Source organism: Ciconia boyciana, chromosome 6 (assembly GCF_034638445.1).
Source record: "Ciconia boyciana chromosome 6, ASM3463844v1, whole genome shotgun sequence".
Lineage (NCBI taxonomy): Eukaryota > Metazoa > Chordata > Aves > Ciconiiformes > Ciconiidae > Ciconia > Ciconia boyciana.
The window spans coordinates 12,867,682-12,893,361 of NC_132939.1; the positions used below are offsets into that span (position 1 = coordinate 12,867,682).

The 25,680-nt window shown below is 35.9% G+C and overlaps 1 protein-coding gene and 1 long non-coding RNA gene across 10 annotated transcripts in view; one reads left to right on the plus strand and one right to left on the minus strand.

The window, feature by feature from the left end:
- The window catches only part of SBF2 (SET binding factor 2), a 287,512-nt gene that overhangs the window by 178,506 nt on the left and 83,326 nt on the right, over nucleotides 1-25,680 (plus strand). For all 8 annotated transcript variants that reach the window (XM_072863651.1, XM_072863648.1, XM_072863649.1 and 5 more), the window contains 2 exons: nucleotides 1,824-1,933; nucleotides 3,458-3,607. In XM_072863651.1, the coding sequence (XP_072719752.1) occupies nucleotides 1,824-1,933; nucleotides 3,458-3,607 (260 nt within the window). The remainder of the gene's footprint in view (nucleotides 1-1,823; nucleotides 1,934-3,457; nucleotides 3,608-25,680) is intronic.
- LOC140652637 (uncharacterized) lies at nucleotides 201-21,369 on the minus strand. 2 transcript variants are annotated; one of them, XR_012042895.1, is made up of 3 exons: nucleotides 21,284-21,369; nucleotides 15,461-15,521; nucleotides 201-544 (listed from the first exon to the last, which is right to left on the minus strand). It is a non-coding gene; the product is annotated as an uncharacterized lncRNA (long non-coding RNA). The 2 variants fall into 2 exon arrangements; XR_012042896.1 differs by lacking the exon at nucleotides 21,284-21,369 and adding an exon at nucleotides 16,225-16,325.

Here is a 25,680-nt window from a genome sequence, read left to right on the forward strand (position 1 = left end):
TCAATTTCATTTTAATGCCAGAAAAATTCTGTTAGTCACAGTCATATTCATCAATGTGAATGATGGCATAAACAAGTATGTTTAGTAAACTTGCAGGACACATGAAGCTGGCAGAGCTTGCAGAACTTTTTAAGGAAGGGATTAGAATTCAAATCAATCTTGAAAAATTGGAGATCTAGTCTCTGTTGAATTTTGTCCTTCTATACTGTTTTTCTTCAAATAAGGTATCGCACTTGCATAGGCATGATCAGCTGACTAGGCAACAGTTCTTCAGAAATTAATTTGGGGATTATAATGATCATAGAGCAAACATGACCCAACTATATCAAGCTATTGCAAAAAAGACAAACATCTTAGTAGGATGTATAAACAGGAGTACAATCAGTGAACTGCATGGAGAAATCCTTTCGTTGTACTCGGTAAGACCTCAGCTGGACTGTTTGTATCCATTTTTGGACACTGGAAGACTGTCTCCATTTTTGGTTCTGTTGGAGGGAGTCCAGAAGAAAGCAACAAGAATGACCAGCGGTCTGGAGAATGTGACCTACAAGGAAGGATGGAGAGTTGTTTAGACTGAAAAACAGAAGACTGAGAGAACACATAATAGAAGTCTTCAATTACATAAGAGGCTTTTAAAAAAAGAAAGGGAATAATCTGTAGTGATAAGAAATAATGGGTTTAATTGCAGCACAAGAGTAGAGTTATTTGTCAGGAAAAACTTGGTAAAATGAGGATTGTGAGGCAGTTGAATGGATTTCTTGTGAAGCCATGGAGTCTCTGTTATCACAGAACTTTGGGGACATACTAGACAAACATGAGAAATAACATAAATACAGTTTATCCTGTCTAGGGACAGCAGGATGAACTAGATGGCCTCTTGAGGCCCCTTCCAGGCCTGTTTCTCTTTGGGTTTATGTAAGAAGATAAACTCTATTCACCTGCCTTTGCTGACTATATAATTGAATCTGTTACTTACAGAAAATTTTAAAAGTATGTGCTTGTGTTCTGTTGTCATTCTTTAAAATGCTACATGCAAGAGAAGGTTTTCTTTCTTAATAAGTTAATTTTTATTTCAAAGTTTTGGTGGGTTTTTGTTGGTTTTGTTTTTTTTTTTCCAAGGAACAGCTTTCACACATACTCCCTGCTGTCCTGTGTGTCAAAATCCTTGGATATTAGGAGCTTATTATTATCTACAAGAAGGGCATATTCTGCATTTATAGTCTATTTACTTGATGATAAAGAGAAAAAGAGAATGTTAGTTCTTCCATTTTGAATTTTCTTGAAAATTCAGAGTGAAACACCGTGTTAAGAAAACAATGTTTAGACCTCAGCAAATTGGAATCTAGATAAGAGAACAGGTTTGTCAGGTTTATTCCATGTCACAAAATTCTCAGCATAGCCAATGCATTCTTTAGGGAAAAATAGTTATCTACTGCTACTAAATATGCTAGGCTTCAAAGTTCACTGCAGAACACACACACACACACATTTTTTTTATTAATTTGTATTTATTTATATATTTCATTAGTATACTGGAGGTTGGAATCTCTTTGTGCCTGTATGAGACAAATAGAACAAGTAGTAAAGAGAAGCAACTGCTCTAGTTAAAATTCAGAGCACTCTCTTCTTCAGCTAGTAGAGGAGAACCAAAGATTTAGGATCTTATGTTACTATCTGTATATGGTACTAATGGTATTTGCTTAACAGAATAAAATGGAGGGCACATTCAATTTTTTTTTTTTTTTTTAAAGAACTTTCTAGTATTCTTTGTGGCTCTTGCAGAAGACATTTCACAGATGTCTATTCTTCTTTTTCTTTGTTAGTTTCCATAATGGAAAAAGGAAGCACAGTTTTCAACAGTGCACAAAGGCTGGAAGTTGTTAGAAACTGCATCTCGTTCATTTTTGAAAACAAATTTTTGGAGACTGAAAAGGTAATAAAATGAAATTTTAACTTTCCCAAATAAACCTTCATTCTGTTAATGAACAAATAGAGACTGACCTTGTCACAAAGGACATTTTGAAGTCTTGTTTCAAATACTAATGATTATTTTAACCATTTAAATGAATTAAGTAAGCAATAAAACTGATCATCTAAATGCAGTACTGTGTGTAATATGAAGCTAATGGATTTGAAAACCTGTTTGTAATACATCATGGGTGTGTTGATGCCCATTTTGCTAATTTATATTACCATTATAAATAGTATTGTCCGCGTGATTTTTTTTAAAAAAGGGATATATATTGGTCTAGCAGTATGGATTAGGAGGAATGTAAACAAAAGACATACATATATGTTTCAGTGTTTGTCAAGCAATGCACTTCTGAAATTTTCAGTACAGTAAATTTTACTGGTTTTAAAAATCAATAATTTGATAGAACTCAGAGATGAATGTAAATATTTGGCATGTCTGTCTTCACTAAAATGTACTAGTGAGTTGTCATCCTTGACATTCTTATTTTTTCACATGGCAACTTTCAAAAGAAGTTGCCACATTTTATAGATACTATCCATAGAGTTTTCAATTATTGATTCTAGAACAATCACTCAAACTTACTCTTAAATAATTCTACATATGAAAATTACAGTAAAACTATTTTAAGAAATTTTTTGATTTCTCAAAAAAGTAAACACCTCTATATCTCTGAGGCTGTGCAGCTCAAGATAGGAAGTGAGCGTTTCTTGATTTACAAGTTATGTTATGGAAATGCACATGGGAAAAATCCTAATAAAATGTGTAGCTCTTTTTAAAGAGTTTTGATGCATGTGTAACACAGTAGTTTTTTATCTCTTTCAATTTCCAGGCACTTGGAAAATTTCAGTAGTTTTTGTCCCCCTACATGGTAAATTTGTCCTTAGGCAATAGGCTGCCTTGTCTTATTTATCTGTTACCACCCATTAAATCTACTCTAAAGGGCCACAGTTGATAATCACTGATGTAGCATTTGCTGCATCTTTAAAACATTGGCATAAATATTATATTGGCACTGTTTTAGGGTAAACCGCATAACAGTCTTGTGGCCTCATAGCTATGAGAGGTATGCCACTTCTAAAGCCATTTGTCATTCACTGCTTATCAAAAAGCATGCTGGCCTTAATGTGCTAACTCGAGACCTGGCCTGGCTGGTACAGAATAGAGCACTTGCTTTCATGCACAGTAATCCATTTCTGATTTCACATCCATTCAATGCCTGTCCGTATTCAATCATTTCTATTTAGAGATATAGGTGAGAAATGCTGTTCAATGCATTTGAAAACAAAATGGGAAAAATTTAATACTTAATGACTCAAGCTAAACCAACCATTATGTGAAAGTTTGCTATTCAAGCTAAGTCATTTCCAAAATTATTCTTTACTATGCTGTCACTTGCAGTTTCTTAATAAAGAAAGAATGATATTCAGTATGAATAGTACCATTTAATTTCATTTTCATAACGTTAGATTTTCTTGTCTCCAGACTCTGCCTGCAGCTCTGAGAGCCCTAAAAGGAAAGGCAGCTCGGCACTGCCTGACACAGGAATTAGGCCTGCACGTTAAACAAAATCGAGCAATACTGGACCATCAGCAGTTTGACTACATTGTGCGAATGATGAACTGTGCTTTGCAGGTACAGTATGTGAAGGATTTGTTGTTTGGTTGTCTTTGTTGTTATGATAAGCAAAAATTGTTTAGAGTGATGTGGAGAAGCAAAATAATTAAATTATAGGACCATGTACTACAATGATGTAGCAGATAGTACTTAACAGTGGATTTAAGATATTTTGTTGTTGAAAGGATAAAGGACAAAAAGCTCTGGTCTATACAGATCTGCCTGATACAAAAAACAAAGAAAACTGTCCACATTATTAATGATTTAATTATAATTTAGTTTTGGTAAATATTGAAGTGACTTATCTTAACAGCTTTAAGTACTTTTTTAATGAATGGGTGTTAGCTTTTCCAAGTAATTTTCAACTCTGAGCTCCTAAAATGTGTATTACCCACTGCTTAGTTAAAAAAAACACGTTTGTCCTCTTTGTCATCACAAATGCAAACATACTTCAAGAAGAAAGCATACTTTCTGCTTCCATGGTTCATGGTGGTAGTTCTACTTGTCATGGTGACATCTTAGTTGGTCAGAGACTCACTGAAGGTGTTTTCAGTTCATCTACTAAGTTATTCTACTGTTAAATTAAATAATTTTGTGATGAATAAACTTCAACATACTATGGCAGCTACCTATAAGAGTAAAATATGTGGATGACTTCTTTTGACTTTCATTTGAATAATGGTTCTGGTTTAGCTTTGCTTGTTGGCAGTTCATTGTCAGAAATATTTTATAGACATCAGTGTTTTCAGTCTGATATCTGAGAATGTAATAGTATTTTTTTTAATTTGTAATGTGATCACATTTGGTTATAATTTGCCTCTTGTTGCCCTTAAGTTATTTTATCAAATTAGGGATTTGATTGAGACATTGGTATTTTAACCCCACTCTCCTCTAACGTAAAAACCGCTGAAATTATTTTGCAGCAGTTTGTTGACCCATATTTTTTAAAAAGTGAGTGCTAAATACAGCTTTCACTTAAGTATAGAAATAAATTAACGTTGAATGAACAAATGCAACTCAGGTGACCATCAAATGTATGTTTTGTTGTCTGTTGTATTTCTTGTTTGTTCACAGTAGATATTTTTCTACTGTTTGGAACAAAATTCAACTTTGCCTGAGCAGTGGTCTTCAGAGTAAAATTACCTGCAGTTAGCAGATGAAAACTGAAGTTGACTAGCTAAAATTGCACAGCATGTACTAGAGTGTGCTTTTTTGGTGCAGGCATTGACCTTTTCCAAGCTCTAAGTTTAGCCTCAGAGTTGGAAGAAAAATGGAAGTTATCTGTGAAACTGTATTTCTCTGCCCAAAATAATGACCAATGGAATACTGCACCTGCTATGTATTTCCAGAGTTACAAATTTTCTTTCAAACCAGAAAACACAATTGTCTGGATGTGCCACAGATTTTGCTTCTACTTTTTTGATTGTTCCTGGGATAAAAAAAATTGAGATGTTTTTAGACAATAGGAACGAAATACAAATCCTCTTTACTTGCTGTATCTTAATACACAACAGATGGCAGAAGAAAATGGGGACTTGAGGAAATTTCCTTTGCTGAAGAAAGAAATACTGACATCACCTTTTAATAAAGCAATAAAATCCAATTTTTCTCTAGGAGAAAAATTTTAGTTTTCTTCCCAGTGATTTGAAGACCCAAGAAGGACCTTAATGTTCCTAGAAATGAATGTGTGAAGTCTTACTGAAGTTAAAATAGAATGTTTTTTTTTCCTCAATAAAGCTAGAAAACATAAGTCAAATCATGCAGAGGAAACAGATAGATCGAGTAAGGAGGAACAGTTTTTATGCTTTTTTTTTTTTTCCCCCAATAGTATTTTAATATCTTTGAAAATACAAAATTTTCTCAGGAGTAAGCTTGGCCAATACGAAAACATTTGAACTTCTGACACTGGGCAGCTAATTAGAAGCAAGTATTTAGTACATCTACTTTTATGACGCATGAAATTATTTATTAAGATAAAAGCATGATTTATAATTTGTCTGTGCACTTTGTTGAACTGTATTATTTGAAACAATGTGTAAATTGTGACATTTTGGAGCTTCCCTGTATTGGTTCAAGAAAAAAATACATTATCAAGAACACTTAAGTTTGGCTTTGCTGCACTGGGACTCAGCAAGTCAGCATTTTGCTGTAGAGACATGAATTCTGTTAGCTGCAGGTCATTAGACCAAGTAATTTAAACAGCGTCTGTTAAAAAGATACGAAGATCTAATTTAAGAAATGTGGGCTTAACCGTAGATGTATTCAAGCTTTAGGGAAATACCACATTAATTACGATGGAATTTTTGGGGGAGAGTTAAATTGCAGTATTGCTTTAAGACCTCACTGAACTATTGGAATTGTAGGAACTATCTCAGTCGTACCACCAAACATCTTGTCACAGATTTTTTCCGTTAACGATATTGCAAGTTCCCACTGGCTTCTGTATGATACAAATGAAAATATTGCTGTGGCCAGGAGGCATATAGCAGCTGATACAAAAGCTGAGAAGAAGGGAAGGCCCTTCTGGGCATAGTCGATAGGTTGGGCAGAGCCCTGGCTCTCTACTGTTCATGCTGAGTTGAGCTGGGATGTGTATGCTGCAAGCCCCAGCCTGATGGTTTTCCCTGGGAAATACCAGTCTCTGCTGGCTCGCTTGCTCATGCAGACAGGAAATCTGATGCTCCCCAGCCACCAAACTTCTGCTACTGATAATGGGAATTGTTGCAAACCATGTGTATTTCAAGAGGTACAGGTTGGCTGTTTCTGAAAGTGTCTTTTGAACAAGAAACTCTATTATTGGCATGTACTGAATTCTTTGTCTTACTGGGAACAGTGCCACATATTACAAAACTGGGAATATTGCTTTCTGCAAGTTTATTACAGATCCCTCCGTTACTATTCAAGATTTTCCTGGTTGTTTAGTGTCAGGTTTTTTCTTTTAATAGAATGTATTCTCTTGTTTTACTGGAGTCCATAAAAATAAAGGTCAGATGCTGTTTTCAGAGCTTCTGTATACTCGTTTTGTAGATGAAGAGCAGTATGTTAAAAAAATGCTAGTAATAATCCCACCATGTATATTGTTGCCGGTCTCATTATATCTGGTGTGACATGTCTGCTACCACAGCGCTTGAGAATAGATTAAGGAAGAGGAATAAAATATTCATACCATTGCTTCAAGTTAATAGCTGTTTTATTTTAGTGAAAAATTACTTAGGCTGTATTTCGCCCAGTATCCGATCTCTAGCCATTTTGCAACTGGGAGGAATGGAGGGTGGTATTTTACTGATTTCTCTAGAGATGGCAAAACTTGGGCTTGCCAGATCTCTGGTGTTTGTCAGCTTGAATCTCTCAGTCCAAGAGTGGCATTCTTTTGAACTATTCTTCTTTAGACTATTTACAGTCTGAGGGTACTGGGCAGGACCTCACTGCAAATTTTTAATAAGCCTATGATCTATGGAATAGTACAATAGAATTTCAGATTAATCTGCCCTATTTAGCAGGTAGGCAGCTGCACGTCAAGCGAGTGGTAGACTTTAGGTGGCTTTACAAATACAGTTAAGGTAAGTCATGATGCAGTAAGTCAACACTGAAGTGTTAAAAACATGCTTTACTGTGTCTTTTTTTGTCTGGGAAGTATTGACAATCTACTGGTGCTGAAATGAAAATGAAAGAAGTATTTCTGATCATTCTTAGTAGTAGGAAGATCAAAATGACATGGAGATTGTATTGCTCATTGATTAAAGCAGATATCTTCTGGCAATTAAATTCCCAGTTACTTGCTTTTATCTCTTCTAGGAGCTGTCATTGGCCACTTGCTAAAAACTTTATTGTCATGCCCTAAGTAAGAATTTTTCCTCTGACAAGTCATATACTCTGACAAGCATTTAAATCAGCCTGTATTACAGCAGTGATTAATATCTGTGATAGCAAAGCAGAAGCATTATGTTCTGTTCCATATGTTATATAACGAAATTACTCTTAAAACCATCTGCAGTGTTGTGAAAGCTTAATATATTGATGGACAATTCATTCATACAGTTAGCAGTGTAATGAGAAAAATGTGAAATTATTTCTCTAGAAACTATTGCTGTCGTGTTTGCTATCTGCTGCTGTGGTTACCTCAGAATAATTTCAATTACACACAAATTCCTATTTTAAAAGGTTTTTTTTTCTTTATTTTTCTGTAATGAAATGCTTTTCTCTGACATTTCAGAAAAGACTACTTAACTTTTTTGAAACTAAAAAGTCTATTTTTTACCAGAGAAACACTACTTCTATATAATTATGTTTCCAGCAACACCTTGTATTTTTAATGCTCGTTAAAAAATAATGGCCAAAACCATCTCAAGGCTCAATTTGCATACTGCTCCATTAATTTATTACAAACAACGTGACTTGTCCAGATTTTCAATTGTGTGTCTGACTTTGCTCTGCCTGCAGCAAGTGAACTCTGTATTTTGAAGTGTAGTAGCACTTAATTTGATAAAATGTCAGTAAAGGCAGAAGGAGGCCTGAAGATGGTAACTTCTCACACTATGTAGGTGGAGAATACTTGATAATCAGAAACAATTTTTATATTAAAAAGACATTCTAAACAATTTGCATAAAATACTTAACAGTAACAATAAGGCTTCCTAAAAAAAATTTTTTCTGGGGAAAGATTCTCTTCAGGTAGTGCAGGAGTATTAAGTAGCTTCCTTTGGTAGCTTCCTGTGGTAAACTTTTCGGTTAAAAAGAAAAACTCCAAAACTACAGTGTTGCAATATAACATTTCCTCTGTAAGATGTTGGTCAGTAATATTGCTTAACTGCATATTAATGCTTTTCTTTGGCAAATGTGGGTCAAATTGGAAAATATATCTGCCCCAGACGTCTGGAGTATCTAAATGTGGTTAGAGTGGGAATAAGGTGCATAAAACTGTTAAATACATACATCCTTTCAAAATTCTGGTCTCTAGGTGTAGGAAAGGGGTGGGGTCTTCTAATGATGTGATTTAATCTGACAACCTACGAAGTCATCAGTGCTGTTTTAGGATCTGGTTTGCTCCAGTGTCATGTTTGTGAATACACGTATTGTACAAGTGTAACTGAGAGAATATCTTTAATGGTAGAGAAGTTATTTGTCGTTTTAGTGCTTTAGATAATTTCTAATAGATCACTAGGGCTTTCCATAGTGGCAATAAGCAGATGTTTATCTTTCAAATAGAGTATACTGAGTATTCTAAAAGTACGCTTACAGTACACACTATGAAAAACAACTGTAGGAAGTCTTAGTAGCAACCAGGGCAAAATTAAAAGTTTAATCTGTATTAGGTTACAACAAAGGTACATCTGAGCCAGCATCTGTTCTCCAACAATGGCCAAAAGCAGATGAAAGATAGTATTGATTAATTTTGCCTCTAGAATTTTGCTTGTGACTCTTCTGTATTGCTTTGGTGTAATAAGGGCCTCTTTCTAGCACTTACTATACAGTCTGTTGTGAAGGAAACTTTAATATGCAAAATTAAAAATAATGGCATTCTATAAATAATATTAAATTTATTTTTCTTATGCAAATACCTTTTGTATTATATTCTGCCACCAGATAAAGTTTAAAAGTTGTCAGTCAGTTCTCAGAATTCAGAGGTTTGCAAATACTGTCCAATAACGAGAAAGATTTTATTACTCCTGAGAGAAAATCAGCCGTGTGTGTGTGTCATATGATTCAAATTCTTGGCAATATAAAGGTTAAATGAACTAGCATTTCTCATACGTTACATTGAACTCTATGTTGCCAAATGTCTCTATTTTGGAGCGTTATAGTAGGTTTCTCTCCTTTCAGACTTTTATTTCATGGCCTGCCTTTTGTTATTCAGTTTAACTTGTGTTCCTGGAAGTAGAGACTCTCAGAAGTAATGTTTGAACAGCAACAGTATTTGAAAATATTTTAAGGTATTTTAAAACATAGAAAATATATCATGAAGAGAAATCATGGGAGTTTAACAGGGCCACACTTAATTCTAGTAATTCATCGCTTACTAACAATTTGATCTTTTTTCATCCTGTTAGACATAGGCATGGTATTATTTAAGTGAAAGAAAGGAGATTCCAGTGTTTAAGGCTTGGACTTGAAACTTCCAGATTTAATTCCGCATTGTACTGCAGGGTTGGGGGTTTTTTTTTGTCACAATGGGCACACCATATAATTTTCTCTGGTCCATGGTTTATCACCCAAAAAGTAGAAATAACATTTTTTCCATCCTGCTGACTTTTCAGGAGTCCACCTATAATGTTCTGACCTTAATAAAAGAAGCTGCTATTTCTGAATCTTTCTGATGATGTCGCTTTCCCAAGAAACTGCAAGATACTAGAATATCATTGCACATGGCTGAATTGATGATGCTCACATAATTTCCCTAGGATAAAAATGGAAGTACACTGTAAAGGATGGTATTGTTGATCTGTTTTTATTTTTCCTTTCTTTGCTCTGAGGAACATACTGTTATACTCATTGCATCTCATTGGATGACCACACATTCCATGAAAAATCCATTCACAAGCATCTTTTTACGAAATCCAGAAAATACAGTTTCTTTCTTTGCGGGATTGCCCATGTATGTATGTCACTCAACATTGCAGACTTTTTAGCTGCTTTACTGCTGCTAGAAAACCAGCCCACAGTTACCTACTCTGCAGGTATCAAGGGAGATGACCACCTTGACATAGCAGTAGCCATTCTTCTCTGGGCTCTCCCTGTGGAGGTGGCAGTGTCCAAGTAATTCCTTTTTGCATCACTTAGGGAGATTTGTTTGTGCAGTGGTCTCCACAGAGAGGTGTCTGGCTGGTGCCGCATATGTGTCCAGACACCAAGGTGGTTGTCTCAAGCTGCGTTAAACTGCCTCTGTGGTTTGAGTGAGGAATTTCTGTGATGACCAGGTAGCAGAAAACCATGGCTGCTTTTCATGCTGGTGCTGTGCCAGCAGAGGTGTTCAGGAATGAGCTTGTGTGTGGCTGGGCACTTCCTAAATTGCTGTTTCCCTGCAGACTTCCGAGACCCTACTTCTGGTAATCTGAAAGTGTTTGTGACTTCTGCTTGGACCTACCCTCCATAACTATTGCGTGATACTGTTACTTAAAGAAAGGAAAAGGGAAGGATTAGCAGTAACAAGAGTCCCATAATGTGCTGTCCATACCTACATCTGTCTTCAGCCTCCCTCCCTCTTGGCTTCTCACCAAAACGTGTTGTGTTCACACACTTCCTCCTCCCCTCTATGTATATATGTATGCATGTGCATACACAAGGCACACAGGTGATACAGATATGTCTGCTATATAGAGAAGTACGTATACATGTATACACATAAACTTAAACTCAATAGTAACGTAGATGTTAAAATAATCCCCCAGTCTCGCTATGATCAGAGTAGCACATTTGGAGTGTGAATGAATGTGCATCTCGAGGGCTCCGGTTGCAGGGAATCCCCTGGTTTGCCCCAGGGCTCTTGCTGCTAACGTGGAAAAGGATCAAAAATGCCAGAATAAAAATGTGGTATTGTCCTCCTTTCTGTTGATATAACTTGCCATAGATATAACTTGTTTTCTAGACTGCAGCGTGTGGGGATATTGATTATGCCTTCGTTATGTTTCTATGCAGTTACCAGAGCAAGATTCAGCTTTGTTTTAAGGGTCTCTGCTAAATATTTTATTACAAATATCAAATGATAGGAGGGTATTGGTTTTAATACAAGAATAAGCAGAAATACACATGAGCAGCAGCGCCACCAGCTCCTCTGGCTGGTTGCAGCTTTGGGGCTCGCCATGGGGTTTCCAGCTGCGGCTGTGACCAGCCCAGGGTGCCCCCAGCCCCCTGCTGCCCTCAGCCTCAGTCACGCCCTCACAGGGGTTCTGCACAATCAAAGTCAAGGCCCTGAAGCAAAACAGCAGCAACAAAAATAGGTATGTTAAGAGCTGTGATGATCTTGAAGAGTTTTTAGCATATTTTAGCAGATTTTACATGGCATTTACATAGCAATGTAGGCATTTTGGATACTATACCCTATATTTTTTTTCTAAACTGTAGACAGCTGGTCTGTGCCTGGGTTACATTGATTTCAGTCAGGTCGTTATCTGGCTTACAGATAGATAAATAAAAATGTGGTAGCCTTTTGGACACAAACATAAGCACTAGAGCATCGGACACCGAATGAGGGTGTCACACCAAGTAGTCCCTGGCAGGGCTAAGGAGAGTGGTACAAACCCACCCGTCCTGGTTGGGTCTCTGGGACGTTCGTCTGCTAGAGCAGTCTTTACTCTTAATGGAAGTCTCCTGTCACTGGCCTTTGTTCAGTCCTCTTATATTTGCTGTTAACGCAGGGTGTGCTCGGGTGTGTTTGCTCACACATAGGTATCTTACTGAAACCACGTAGCTTCTTGGAGCGTTGACGTGACACTGCTCTTAAGTGTTCATTACTGTTAATTGTGGCCTTGTGGTTGCTGAGTGTTCCTACTAACTCTGTGTTCTAAATATTTTTGGTTGTCTTGATGAAAAGCAGACATGTTCTTATATGCTACTCACTGCTGTAAATAAAACAAGTCTGGTTTAGGAACTGTGTTATACTGCTGCGTAGTTGCTCTCTAGCCTGCCTGTGAAAGAGGTGAACTGATGAAAGGCAGTGAAAAAAAAAAAAAAGGAAAAAAAAAAAAAAAGACTTCGATGTTGGAAAGAATAGGCATTTTGCTAATAGAATAAATTACGTGAAATCAGTGACTTCTGTTTTTACAAGTTTTATATTTAATAAAAATACAGAAGGAACACATGGAATTTTGGTTTTATTTTAAATTTTATGCGTGTATATAATGTGTATTTCAGTACAGGTACATAATTCCACATAGATCTGTGTATAACACTGTTAGGTATGTGTACATGCACTTAATCTGTATTGAGTGTCATTTTATGTATACAATAAGTAAAAAATATTATATAGTGTTGATGTACTCTACTCATTCAGTGACTGTACCTCTGTGGCTACCCATGTGCACATGTGTATTTAGCTTTAGTTCAGTCTTTTATTACTAAAATGAAGGGCAAGAGTTTGTCTGTCTAATGTAGTGTCACTCTGGTCTTCCTCTCCCTGTGCTTCACCCTTCAAATAATTGTTAAACCGAGGTGTAGTAGAGGAGCTGAAGTGGAATGTTTCCCTGCTCTGCAAGCAAGGCGCGTGCTCTCCCTTGATCATTGATGGTACTTAGCTTACCGGCAGAAACATGCCATACAGAAGACTCGTTTCTTGTTTCCATAAGGAATTTTATGAAGTTGTCTGTTTTTAAATGTTTTGTTTTGCAGGAATTTGCATAAAAGTTGCCAATGGGTGGCTGCAAGATCATAATCTTTTATTTTTCATATACAGCCATTTCTAAAACAGAACATCGAAATATGTTCAAAGTCTTCTAATCATTTGGTTTCTATAATGTTTGTATAACCTTTGGTTTAAAGAATTGAAATCTTGGCGGCTTGTATTCAAAAATTGAAGTGTGATGTTGAGATAAATACCATAAAACACAGGCCAGTTCTGGGTTTTGTCAATATTTTGTGTAAACTTTGACAAAAGCATTAATACGACAGACATAAAATAATGAACATATGTGACATTTTAGAATGATTTTTAAGGAAAAAACAGTAAGAATTCTTGACAGTAATAGACCTATGTCTACTGTTACATAAAAAGTGTGTGAAGTTAGAGAACAAAAACAGAAAACAAAGGTATAAACAGAAAAACATTTGACAATCTACATATGTTGTAAAAAAATTCTTGCAGCTCTTGACATTCATTTTCAATATTACAGCCCACATTTATGACTTACATGAATTGTTTTTTAGGATGCATGGGAAAATGCCATGTAAGCATGCTCTGGTGAAGATTACTTTTAGCAGTTCCCCCCCTGTACACAGTCAGGGGGCAGGCTTTGGTATCTAGTGATCCAACAAAGTTTTTAAAAATAACTTCACCTAATATCTATAGATAAAAAACCCAACCAACCAACAACAACAACAACAAACGCCCCCAAGCCCCTTCCCCACCTCTCCCCCCAATTCTTCAACTCTAAACTCCAAAACTCCACTTGGGAGCTAGGAATTAAAATTTGAATTGCATGTTTTACAGTCTAAAATCTCACAATGTTTGTGAGTGTACAAATAGAATTAGTTTTCTATCTAGATTATTTGACTTTTGAGGAAGAAAGCAACTTATTTTGATGAAATTAATTCCTCTGGTCAGTTGAACACATTGTAGAACCTTCGCTTTCAATGTTAATTGATTAAACATCACTTTAGAGAATACATGTACTTTGTTATACCTAAATAAGGTGCATACAATTGGCATATAATATTATCTATCCCTTCCAGGTGCGTGGAATGAAATGTCTTCTTAGATCATCTCTTACTCTAACTGTAGTAATAATAATACACTTAAAAGCAACCTGGAGTATGAGGATGCCATGATTTTCCACACTTCTTCTTTAGAAACTTCATATTTTTCCTTATCTGCATTATAATATTCTGTCTACCTCTGAACCATAGGCATCTGAGTTTTGTATTGTATGTACCTTCAGCAGTACTGATGTTTTTAATTCTCAACAAGTTTTCATTTTTCTTCACTTTTAATATCTTAATGTAATTGCTAGTATTTTACATATTTTCCTATACTTTCAATCTCACAAAATATTGCTGCTGTAAGTATCATGCATGCTCTGATATTTTCCACTTGCTCAAGAACATTAGCATTAGTACATCTAGATTCACAATCTAGATTCACAGATGGCATAAAATATGATGCTACGCACAACATGTTTCTTGATCAGTGTCTTGCCTATGTGCCAGCAGAAGCTGGGGTTCACACCCTTAAACTAAGTAAAGTCTTTACTGAAAAATTTTTTTTGTATTACAACAGAGGGAAAGCAAGTTGTTGTTTTGGACATTTTTTCTTCATAAGAAGAGAAAAAATGTTAATGCAGGCAAAGCCAGTGGACTAAAAGGGCCTTTAATTTATTGTTTTCAGGCCAAATTCAAGATTCTAGACTATTGATTTCATTGGAATTTAGCCTGTTATATTTATCAAGTTAAAAGTTATAATTGCTTTTGTGAAAAACAATTTAAAGGACAATATTTATTTTAATGGACTCTTTTGGAGCCTTGGCTTTGTCATTTGGGAATAGCTGAAATACTAATCATATGTGGTTCTGTTTAAAAGCCACAGGCCACAACTACGGTGATGTTAGCACAGTTTGTTACTCAGCCTCTGAATCGCACGTGTAAGAAAGTCATAGACTTTGATCCTGACTTGATTATGGTAGATGGCAGTTATCTTCTCAATCCCCTATCTATTTAGCTTTCACCCCTACAGAGCCAGTTACCATGTAAAACATCTTATGTGAAGAAAACTTAACTAACAGTAGGCTTGGGGTTTTTCAGTTACTTTTCACAACCTTGCAGGCATAGTCAGTAGACCAGCAGTGTTGGATCAAAACATGAAAACCATAACTACAGAGAAAATCCAAACCAGGATGCTGAGAGGTATTATGAGAATCACTTCTTTGATTATCCATATTTCAGCTAAACTTTAACGAAGGGACTCAGACTGCCATATGCATTTTACACGTGCTCATTGCAAAGAACTGCTTCAGGATAATTTGGTATAAAAGTACCATATAACAAAGATTTGAATTCTGTCAGTCTTGTCTAATTTCTGATTTCAAATTGAAGATACAACATGCATATGGAAACAGTAGGCATCAGAACTGATTAACCTAAAATCAATCAGCAAACCATAATTAACTATTCCAAACCATAATTATCTAGTCATGAAAAGTTGGCTTATGGAAAGGTGAAAGATCCTACCTGAAGTCTACTCAGGGTGCCATTGGTGATGTTCATTCCTGGCTTCAAATCTGGGGGCATTCTGTGCTTAAAAGTAAGAACAGGTATACTGAAATATACGAGCATTCTGATTATCTCTTTTATACAAACATTCACTTTCTTCAGTAGCCTACTTGAAAATCATCTCATCTGAGATCACCTAGGAGTAATCAAAACTGTGGGGAGAATTGCTGATTCAAGGATACTTTTTCCCACAAGACCATGTTAAAGATTGTTTCTGCAGCCAGAAATTTTCTGAATATTCCACAAACATTTTTGAGGTTACTTGTTGTCCATTCAGATTTTATCGATTTCCATAAATACTGTTTTTGGAGAAGGGGATTAGGATTTGTTGCGAGGGGAATTACTTTTTTTCCAAGTCAGCTTAAACCAAATAATGTTTAACAAATTTACGTAAGTCAACATATTTTCTTGGTGTGCATTGTTTCCATGACAGTTTGAAATTTTTGTTTCAGTTACTGATAATATACGCTCTTGGGAGCATGAAGAGAAACAAAGAAAGATGCTTGCTAAGAGGGAGAGGGAGTATTACAGGGAATGTCGTATGTTCCCTGTTACCTCTTAGTAAAGGGACTATGTTCTATATTGTCCATCTTAACAAGAAATTAACATCTCCTACATCTATTCCTACCTAATTTTCAAAATTTGAAACATAATTATGTGCTTAAAAAAATAAAATGAACAAGTGTGTAGCTCAGTTTTCTGGTCATTAAAAAGAAGCTGACCTTAGAGGTCCTTGGGGGTAGTTGAAATTCTGGTGGAGCCTGTAATCTCTGTGTTAGTGATGAAACATCTTTGGCTACTCAGGCAACAGTCTAATCAGAAAGAAATAATGAACAAATTCATTTTCAATGAAGTAATTTTAAGTCATAACCTAAATACTTTCAAAATTCTCCAATAAAAATTTTCCTGAAGAAAGATTTTCAAAAACTTACTGAAAAGACTAAAAACAACATTTGATCATGAACTTTAATATCTAGTGCAGAAACCTTTAGCTTGTACCATACCACTGTAAAGCTTGATTCTATCACAATTTTGTATAAATATGTGACTTTATTAGAAATAAAAGCTGAAGTACTTATTAAAAAATGAATTTTGGTTAGCAATGTATGCAAGAACTATAGTTGTTAGCAGCATTTAAAATCTGTATTATTAACAAAAAATGTTGATATATTTCTTTTCCTAGTCAGCATGCAGCTTTCAGTTCAGAACAGATGCCCCTGGAAGCAGCTAAAGCAATGTTCTCTGTGCTTTCTTGGTCTCCTTTTTATTCTTTTCTGTATTCTTTTCACTGTGTTTGGTAGTCATCCTTTGGCAGTCATTTTTTAGCTAATGTTAAATCTCTTGCATTTATTTTATCATCACTCCATAGTGATTTCTCCAACTTTTTTTTTCCTCATGACAGACAACCAACTTTACTAATCATTATTACAAAATAGTTGAATCTGTTGACTGTGTTTAGGAAATCATATGTCAGTGAAAGACATATCTGAAGTCTCATGTTCTGAAACTTTCTGCAATTCAACTGAGAGGTGTTTCCTTAATATAAGATTTCTTCATATCTTGATTTGAGGCACTGTTGGGTTATGGGACTTTTACATATTCCAGAAATTGTTTCAGTACTGTAGACTCCGCTATGATCATCTAATGATTACCAGTATTACCATATAGATTTCCTTTATCTCACTTTAGTGATTACTGGTATGCTAGTAAAAGTTGGCAGGTAATACACTTTTCTGAATACTATATCTTTAAATTTTTTTTTTTTTTGTTAACTCTGTGTGTCCCCAGATGAAGTAATCATATTATTTTAGGTATACAAAAGCTTCCATTCATGTGTTGATCTTGCTAAGTTCATTACTGTTGATGAACTTATCAACAGTTCATTGTTGTAACAGTTCACATGTTATCAACAGTTACTCTACGTTATCAAGATGAGGTAGAGTAATCCTTATTTTGTTGGATACTGGCTGCAGTGATGCCATTATTAAAAACTAACAAAATAAAAATACAACACATAGCATATCTCTGTACTTAACTCATTCAGGATGAAGATAAAGGATTTGGGTCCAATATTTAATGACAAGGTATTTTCTAGAGATTTTCATCAAAATCAGATGTGTATCACCTCCATGTTATTGTTACAGCAATGGTGAATTTTGGCTGACACTTAGCTGTCATATTTAAGGCCAGAAAAAAATCATGTACTTCAAAGGCAATGGTGAATTCTGTTGAAAACTTTGGAAAATATTTTTGTAGTTGCATACCAGATACTTGGTAAATTATCACAAAAAATTAAGACCTTTTTATCTTTGCATTCTTGTAATTTGTAAAAATTCATCAAGTTTAACGTATTTGTTGAGACAGCAACTGTATCTAACTATTGGATATCTACCTTTATTTAATACAGTAAATCTCACAAGACATTTTACGTTATAATAGAAAATTATGGTGCTTATCAGTCAGCTTTTTACTTATTTTGTTTCAAAAATAAACATAAATGTTTAGAATCTGCTATTGTAAGAGAAAAATACTTAATTTTCCCTTTATTGTTATAAAAATACGATATTAGCAGATTACAACTATGCAGTTATTCCCAGCTATAGAGTTAAATGAAGATACTATACTCTGGTCTAAATTTCAGTGATAGCCAAGGGGGCAGGGAGAGGAGAGAGGTTGTTTTGGAGAGGAGTCAGGCTAATGTAAGTATTTGTGAATTTAATTTATTAATTCATTAGTGTAGATAAAATATTACAGATAAGATCAATTGCAGATTGAACTGTGAATGCAAAATGGTGAGATAATTTTTTCACAATACATAATATGTATAGTGTTTGTCTATAGTGACAGAGGAGCTATGTCCGCTCAGAGGGAGGAGGCTATCAGTCGTCTACTCAGTTGTGGTGCATCAAAATTATTTCCATTCACACAATCAAATCCTTGGAATGCATTACCTGGCAAGATAGCTTATTTTCTGCACCTCACTGAAAATGTAGCAGGTTTGCTGTTCAGTTCACGTGCCCTCATTCAGGTGGATCCAGTGGTACTTCTGCAAGTGCCATGCTATGTATTTGACATCCTTCCAGGCTGACAGTCTGTTTACGTACTATGTGCTCTCAGGATTAGCTTGGACTGCATGTCACTACCCTTCCTATACACCGCTGCATCATTGCGTTCATGTCTCTCACTCCACAAATAGGCATCAGTATACTACACAGTAGCACTGTACTGTGCTTGTGCATCCATCTTGCTCGCTGTGCATTAATGTAGAAAGCCCAGATCTTTATTATTTATTATTTTATTTTCTGTGGAGAGGAGAAGGTTGAAAGAAGAAGGAGAAGGATGGTAAATAAGAGTATCTGAAATTTTTATTAAATTGTTGGCTAAGATCACCTAGCAGGATGTCTCACAGTACTGAATCAAAAGCTACGCTCTTAAATCTTACAAAACAGCGAAGAACAAGATCCAAAATTTCAGCAGCATAAGGAACTTGGACAAAATGTGGCCATGAGACACTAGCGTGGTACTGAAAGAGAAGGCAATGGGGACTGTGGGATTCATGTCAACTCTGATAGCGAAGGTCTTCCTGAAAGCCTAAGAATTTCTTTGCTACTTAGAACTGTAGGTAAGATAGAAGGACTGAGAAGATGGTGAAGTGTATCAGGATATCTGCTCATATTTCTTGTTAAGAGGAGAGACAGATTAGAAATATTTATCTTTTGAGTCATCACATTTATGTTTATTGTACATAGCTGACAGTTAATGCTGATATAGTGTGTTTCATTCACTATACACACTAAATAATGCCATGCTGTCCAGAAATTAGCTATTGGTCTTCAGAATTCTGTTCTGCACTCATTTGGTAATTTGCTACTGCATTCTTGGATATTGGAGTCTTGATGTTTTAGGATGCCAAAGCCATTGCTAATGCTTAAACTCCTCACTTTTTATTTTCACTACCCAGTCTTTTTTTTTATTTTCAGCCATTGCAATCTGGCTCATCCTTCTGAAAGCTCCAAATGTGAATTGTGTGGAAGGAATTTCAAACAGCATGAGTGTAGTTGGGACTTAATACTTCACTAATATTTCACTGTACCCCGAGTTGCCTTTTATGAATCTTTTCATTGCCATTTACTATGCTTCCGTAGCAGAACTCCCCTTTCTGCACTTTTTCCCTATAATTTCAAGAAGGTAAGAACAAAGCAGAAAGGTGTTTGGAGTAAAGCCCTCAGGAAGAAAGATCAGGTAGCCTAGGAGAAGATCTGTCAGGGTTTTAAAATGAATTAACTGGCAACCCAAAAGCTAGCAAAGAAGTCTTTCTCTGTGGCTAGTTAGCTGGATGTTGCTACTAGCAATGATTTAGAAGGCTATGGAACAGAAAAGGATCATACCAAGGTTTCTTACAATTTGTATCAAAGAAACAGTTTCACTGGAAGGCAGTGCTACAGCAGAGTTCCTTACTACACTTCTGCTTCTTTGGTCCACACAGCAAGCTCAAGGATTTCTTCTTTCCTCTTGCAGTGTTTGCCCTGCAGAACTGTTTTTACAGAGAACAAGAATTTGTTTCAAGGACATCCAAACATGCCTTTTCAACTAGATGACAAATCAGTATGTTTTGGGAGCTTACTTTTTCACTTCTGTAGCCGAAGTCAGAGGAGTTACTTCATGGAATTCTAACCTACAGATTTCCTGGACCCATTTGAAAATCCCAGAGAAAAGTATCAATACAACAAGTTCTAAGACTGAAAGATTCAGGAGATAGTTTTACAATTGCCAGTTCAAAATTGTTTTACTGTTTCTTCCATTGTCTTTATCTCTTATAAAAAATGCTTCACGCTTGTTTTTGCTTGTATTCTTAGAAAAACAAACACTTTATTAACCTTAAAGGAATGAATTTTCAATGTAAGTTTCATAAGAAACAGTTCCCACATCTTGCATGCACTTATCATACTTGTATTAGTGAACCACAAAAAAGTGTAAGATTTCAAATCAAATCTGTATCCATGTGAAAGAAGCTGCCGCCCATGCACTGAAAAGTACAATCTCAACACTTGAAATACATCACATTAAGTTAAATAAAAATACTATATTTTTCTAAGTTTTCTTTTCCATAGTTTAAATATTTGTATTAGAATGTATATATTCATTGATGAATGTTATCTTGGAGGGAGCACTTTACTAAATCAAGCAGCTCTTGAAATCTCTGAATCTCTTGGGCTTTCCAGGCTTTGCAACAACATTCTTCCTTGATCACACAGATTTAGGGTGTTAATCAAGATGGACACTGCTCTACAACATGCTACCTAATCACGCACAACATATGTCCTTCAGTTTCCCAAATTTGCTTTTGGTATTCTTTTCTATGAACCATTTATCGCTTAAAAGGCTTTATCAGCCAGGGTTATAAAGCCTTATCTTTGCTGGCAGTTTTTTCTCCAGAAAAATGGGATATCTCTGATAATGGCTTTAGTAGCATGATTTTTTGATGAGGTGGAATGAGCCTATTCTGATGTTGTTACAAGGTTGATTTTTGGATTAAGCAGCTTGTACAACAACTTGTATTAAAGTTGTTAAAACTGCAACTGTTCTTTGAAACATAACAGAGAATTTACATTCCAGTCTATTAAGGAACTGAGAGGTCTGACAGCAGGGTTGGCAGCAAGGGATTTTAGGTTCTGTCAAATTCACCAGCACAACTAATACAATGCGTCATTTGTGCCTAAGCATGGAAAAGCCCTTGCTGACTGAATTCAAGATTCACAACCTTATAATAAGCAGAATTACCTCAAAAAAACCACAAAATCCCCATTTGTCATCCTTGAAATTCTGCAGCCATTGCAGGTCATCCCAGAAATATCCTCTTCCAGCAGCTGACACTTGTTTCATGAATCCAGAAATGGAGCTGCACCAACAAGGCTGATCCAAGAAAACTTCTTCCAGAAGCAGCTGGTCATTGTTGTTCTTCTTGTCCTTTGGTGCAGCTGTACACAGACTAAGTGGTGCCGCTGCCAAAACTGTTGCAAAGCTTCTCAGTAGTATCAAGGTTGATGTAGAAAAACTGAAGCTGTCCGGCAACAAGATGTCAAATACATATTGAAAAGAGACTCTAGTTTTGTCAGTTTGTGAAAAAGTGCGTCTCCTAGAGGCAGTGTTGCATCCACACAAACATGTACTTCGGTTCCCAGGGGCACTTGCCAGAACCCTGTAGATGCATTTGGCGGGGGATGTGTGTGTATATATATATATTTTTTTTTTTTTTTTTTTTTAAAAAGGCATCAGCTTTCTCCCCAATAGTTTTTTTTCTGTGCTGGTAGAGCACAGTGTTTTCCATTTATATACTTATTTAGTTCTTCTGGGCTTCTTTCAGTTCTGCACTCTCCTGACAGTTTCCATCTCTTGGATGAGATCCTTAAACTCTCTAATTGTTTTGTTCTTTTGCCCCTGCTATGAGTATATCTCTTGGTGAGACTAACGTTTTTAACATTTTTGACTTGGTACATTATATTCTTCCTCCTCCTATCTCCCATCAGTCTTACGCATTGTTTCCAATTATTTACTCTTTACCTCACGTGTTTCTTTGAGAAACTTAGTATCGCTACTGTAAATCTGTTCCCTTCTTCTGCCTGTTGCTATTCTTATAATGCTTTTTTCCTGACATCAAGGTATTTCATAATATTTCCATTTCATCTCATGTTGAGTCCCTGTTCAATTCAACTGCAATATTATCTATTTTACCGATTCCTTGGAGCTGTCTATACTGTACAGAGTTTGCTGATATCTGCAAACAGCAACAAAACAAGGTAATTCATTTTGCACCTTTTTCTGAATTTTAGAGCATGGTCTTGTTTTGACTTGTATAACACAGCACATGGTTCCAGGTGCTGTTCATATGCAGCTTATGTTTTGCATGGAGTTACCCTGTCCCTTGTGCAGAACTTTGCATTTGTCTTTGTTGAAGTTCAGGAGGTTCTTGTCAGTCTGTTCCTGACAGACTGTGATACCAGTTAGTAGCAGTCGTGCCCTCCAGCGTATTTGCCACTCCCCCAAATTTGGTGTCATCCAGAAATTTGATGAAGATGCATTTCATGCCATTTTACAGGTTGTTAATGAAAACATTAGGTGGTGTTTGCCACGGTATCAACTCTGAAAACATGACTCATAACCACCTGCCTGTTAAACTTGGAACCATTGTCCACTGTCTTTTGAGTCTGACGGGGCAATCAGTTTTCCCGTCTTTCATCTAGACCATATCTCCTCAGCTTGCCTACAAGGATACCAAAGGAGCCTGTGTTAAAAGCCCTCTTAAAGCCAAAGTAAATGAGACGTGCTGTGCTTTCCTCAGCTACAGAGCTTGTTATTGCATCGTAGAGGTTGATCCATTTGCCCTTGGTCAGTCTGTGGTTTCTGTTCTCAATCACTTTCTTGTTCTTCATGTTTCTGGAAATGCCTTCTATGAGGACTTGCTCCCTACAGGCCAGCCTGTAGATCCCCCGTACCTGTTCCTTGCCTTCTTTGAGGTGTTGCACAAGGTTTTATTTCTGTTTCTCCAGAAAATCAGTTATGGTTGACAAAGTATCTATAAAAGACTAAGTCTCCCAAGGGGAGAACTTTGGGGTTTAGAAGTTCTCTTTTCTAAGATGATGTCAGTAAGAGTTTTTAGCATAAATAAAAAATTATCTTGCCATCACATGATATTCAATGGAAAATTTTCAGTGAGCCCTACTTCCAAGTCACATTTCATCAGCCATTGTTTGTTCAATTTCTCCATAGTGAGCTAGACCCAGAATCTTTTGGTAATTGATTTGAGCCGAGTGTTGACTCTCTGCATTTCAGAAGACAGATGTAAAATTCCACTTCTATCCAAACAATATTTTTCTAAAGTGAAAAACTGATTTTTCAGTGAATCACTTTACATACCCATAGAAATCTAATTTTTTTTTAAAAAAGGTGTTAATTCCTGTTAAATTGTAAAAATTGTATAGAATGTGTACTGATGATGTGGTACATTTTTATTAAAAGTATATTAAATTAGAAAATTGCATGAAACTTAGAGAAGAACAGTAAAATTAAATTAAGCAAGATGCATGTATTCTTACATGTTTGAAAGTTTGTGACTTTGGTTATACTTTAGAAGAGATGCTGCTGCGCACCGAATGAATGCTAGAATGCATAAGAATGTGTGCTGTGGACTTGTGAACTGATTCGCTAATAGATAACTGGACTATACTAGAATACTGCATCTATTTTAATAGTTCTTCTAATATTTTAAGCATTTTTCTGTTGTTCCTTAACTCAATTAACCAGGCTGTCTGTAAAATGGTTTACAAAGTATCCTGTATTTATGTTTTGCAATCACTGCATAAGTGCTTTGGTCTACCAGGGCTTTAGGAGTACACTGCAGCCTGTAGGTGCATTGTGAATTAATCGCCCCTTTCCAACTGAGTAGTTAATGGATATGGATCACTGTTTTGTTATGAATTGCAATGTATTCTATCATTTGAATGTTGTTTGTCAAATACTTTTTACAAATTACTGTGCAGGACCTTGTATCACAGCTGGTGTAGTTTAAGGTTTGGACAGAGTCACTGTGAATGAAGCCCTGCTGTGAAATAAAAGTCAAAAGGCATCTTGGCATCCCAACCATTTCCTTGGGAGAAGATTACAGCCTGAGTATGTTGAACTTTATTGCCATGGGCCTCATGACAGTATTCAGAAACACGCATGGCATTTCTGTTAAAGAAACTCAGATGTGCTTAGACGCAAGGGATGGCATTCTTGTGTTTATCAGTATCTTGCAAAAAAAAGTTAAATGTTTTTACGCTTTTGGGGTACAGTAAAAATACAGTGAAGAATGTGTAATTTATGCACATAAAAATTGAGGTTCCTGATTTCCTAAACATAATTTGTTACGAGGAGGAGGAAATGACTAATCTCAACCCTAGACGGAAATGTATTTATTGAGAAAGAAGGGGTGGGGGGGGACTCAACAGCTCTTCTTTGAGTAAAATGTCGTTTCTTGTTTTGGCTTGCTGTGAGATCAGAAGTACAACAGAGCTGCATAGAGAAAATGTGCTGCATTTGTTAACTCATGAACATGCAGAGTAAAGCAAAAGGCGACTTAAAAATCAATTAACATTATGTGCTTGTGTAATTCCATCTAAATTGCATCAATTGAATTCTGTCCTTTATACCGCTGTTTCAAAGACAGACAAACCTGTGAGAATTCAGGGCCAGGTAAAGACAAATATGAAGCTCTTCAGGAAGTAAAATCCTTCTAAAATGGAGTAGGATCTCCTGCTACCTGGAATGACAGACCTTACAGCATCTTTCATCCTATTGCTGACATGATAGGTTCCTTAATGAAGTGGTCATTATGAAGGCTCCTAGTCAGGCAGAAAGACCACAAAGTCAAAACAGATGGTGAGGATTCTTCTGGGTTGGGTGCAGTTCCTTTGTCTTCTGCGTTTGCAGTATGAACATAATGGCCATAGAAGATGAAGGAAGTATTACATCTGACATAATTCAGAGTACAGGTGAAGTCTGTCTAATATGGTCTTTGAGTTGAATTACTGCAATCAGATAGTGACCAGGTAGCAATCTGAGAAGTTGCTCCTCAAAAGCCCAAACTGTGATTCTAGTCAATGTTAAACCTGCAAACAATAGACAAATAAGAGTGTACATTTTTGTTTTTATTTACTGAGAATCGCTGCAACAGTGTTTAAGTAGATAAAAAATTAAATTAAAAGCTTGTGTTAGAGTAACATGTAAAATGTGCTAAGGTCATTTATGAAGGAATAAGGGGTTTGTGAGTTAATAATTTTGAAAGGCTGTATATATCCTTATCAAAATCAGAACTTTTAAATGGAATAGGTTTTCTTTGATAAGAAGTACTACTTTTAATAGTTCAATTGCATTAATATTGTATTTATATATGGACACATAAACTTTATTCAGCTTATCTAATGAAAATGATTTTTCTAAAATTGGCTCATTAAAATTCAATTCTAGTTTTTAATTACATTGCAGTTCTACATGGAGAATCCCTATTCCTTTTAACAAACAAAGCATTTTACCTAAACTGGACTGCTGAATTCTCTTACTACTTTAGACAGAAAGAATAGTCTTGTGCGTTAGGTTTGACAGTTTGTATTTCCAAAACACAAACTGCATCAACAATAAAA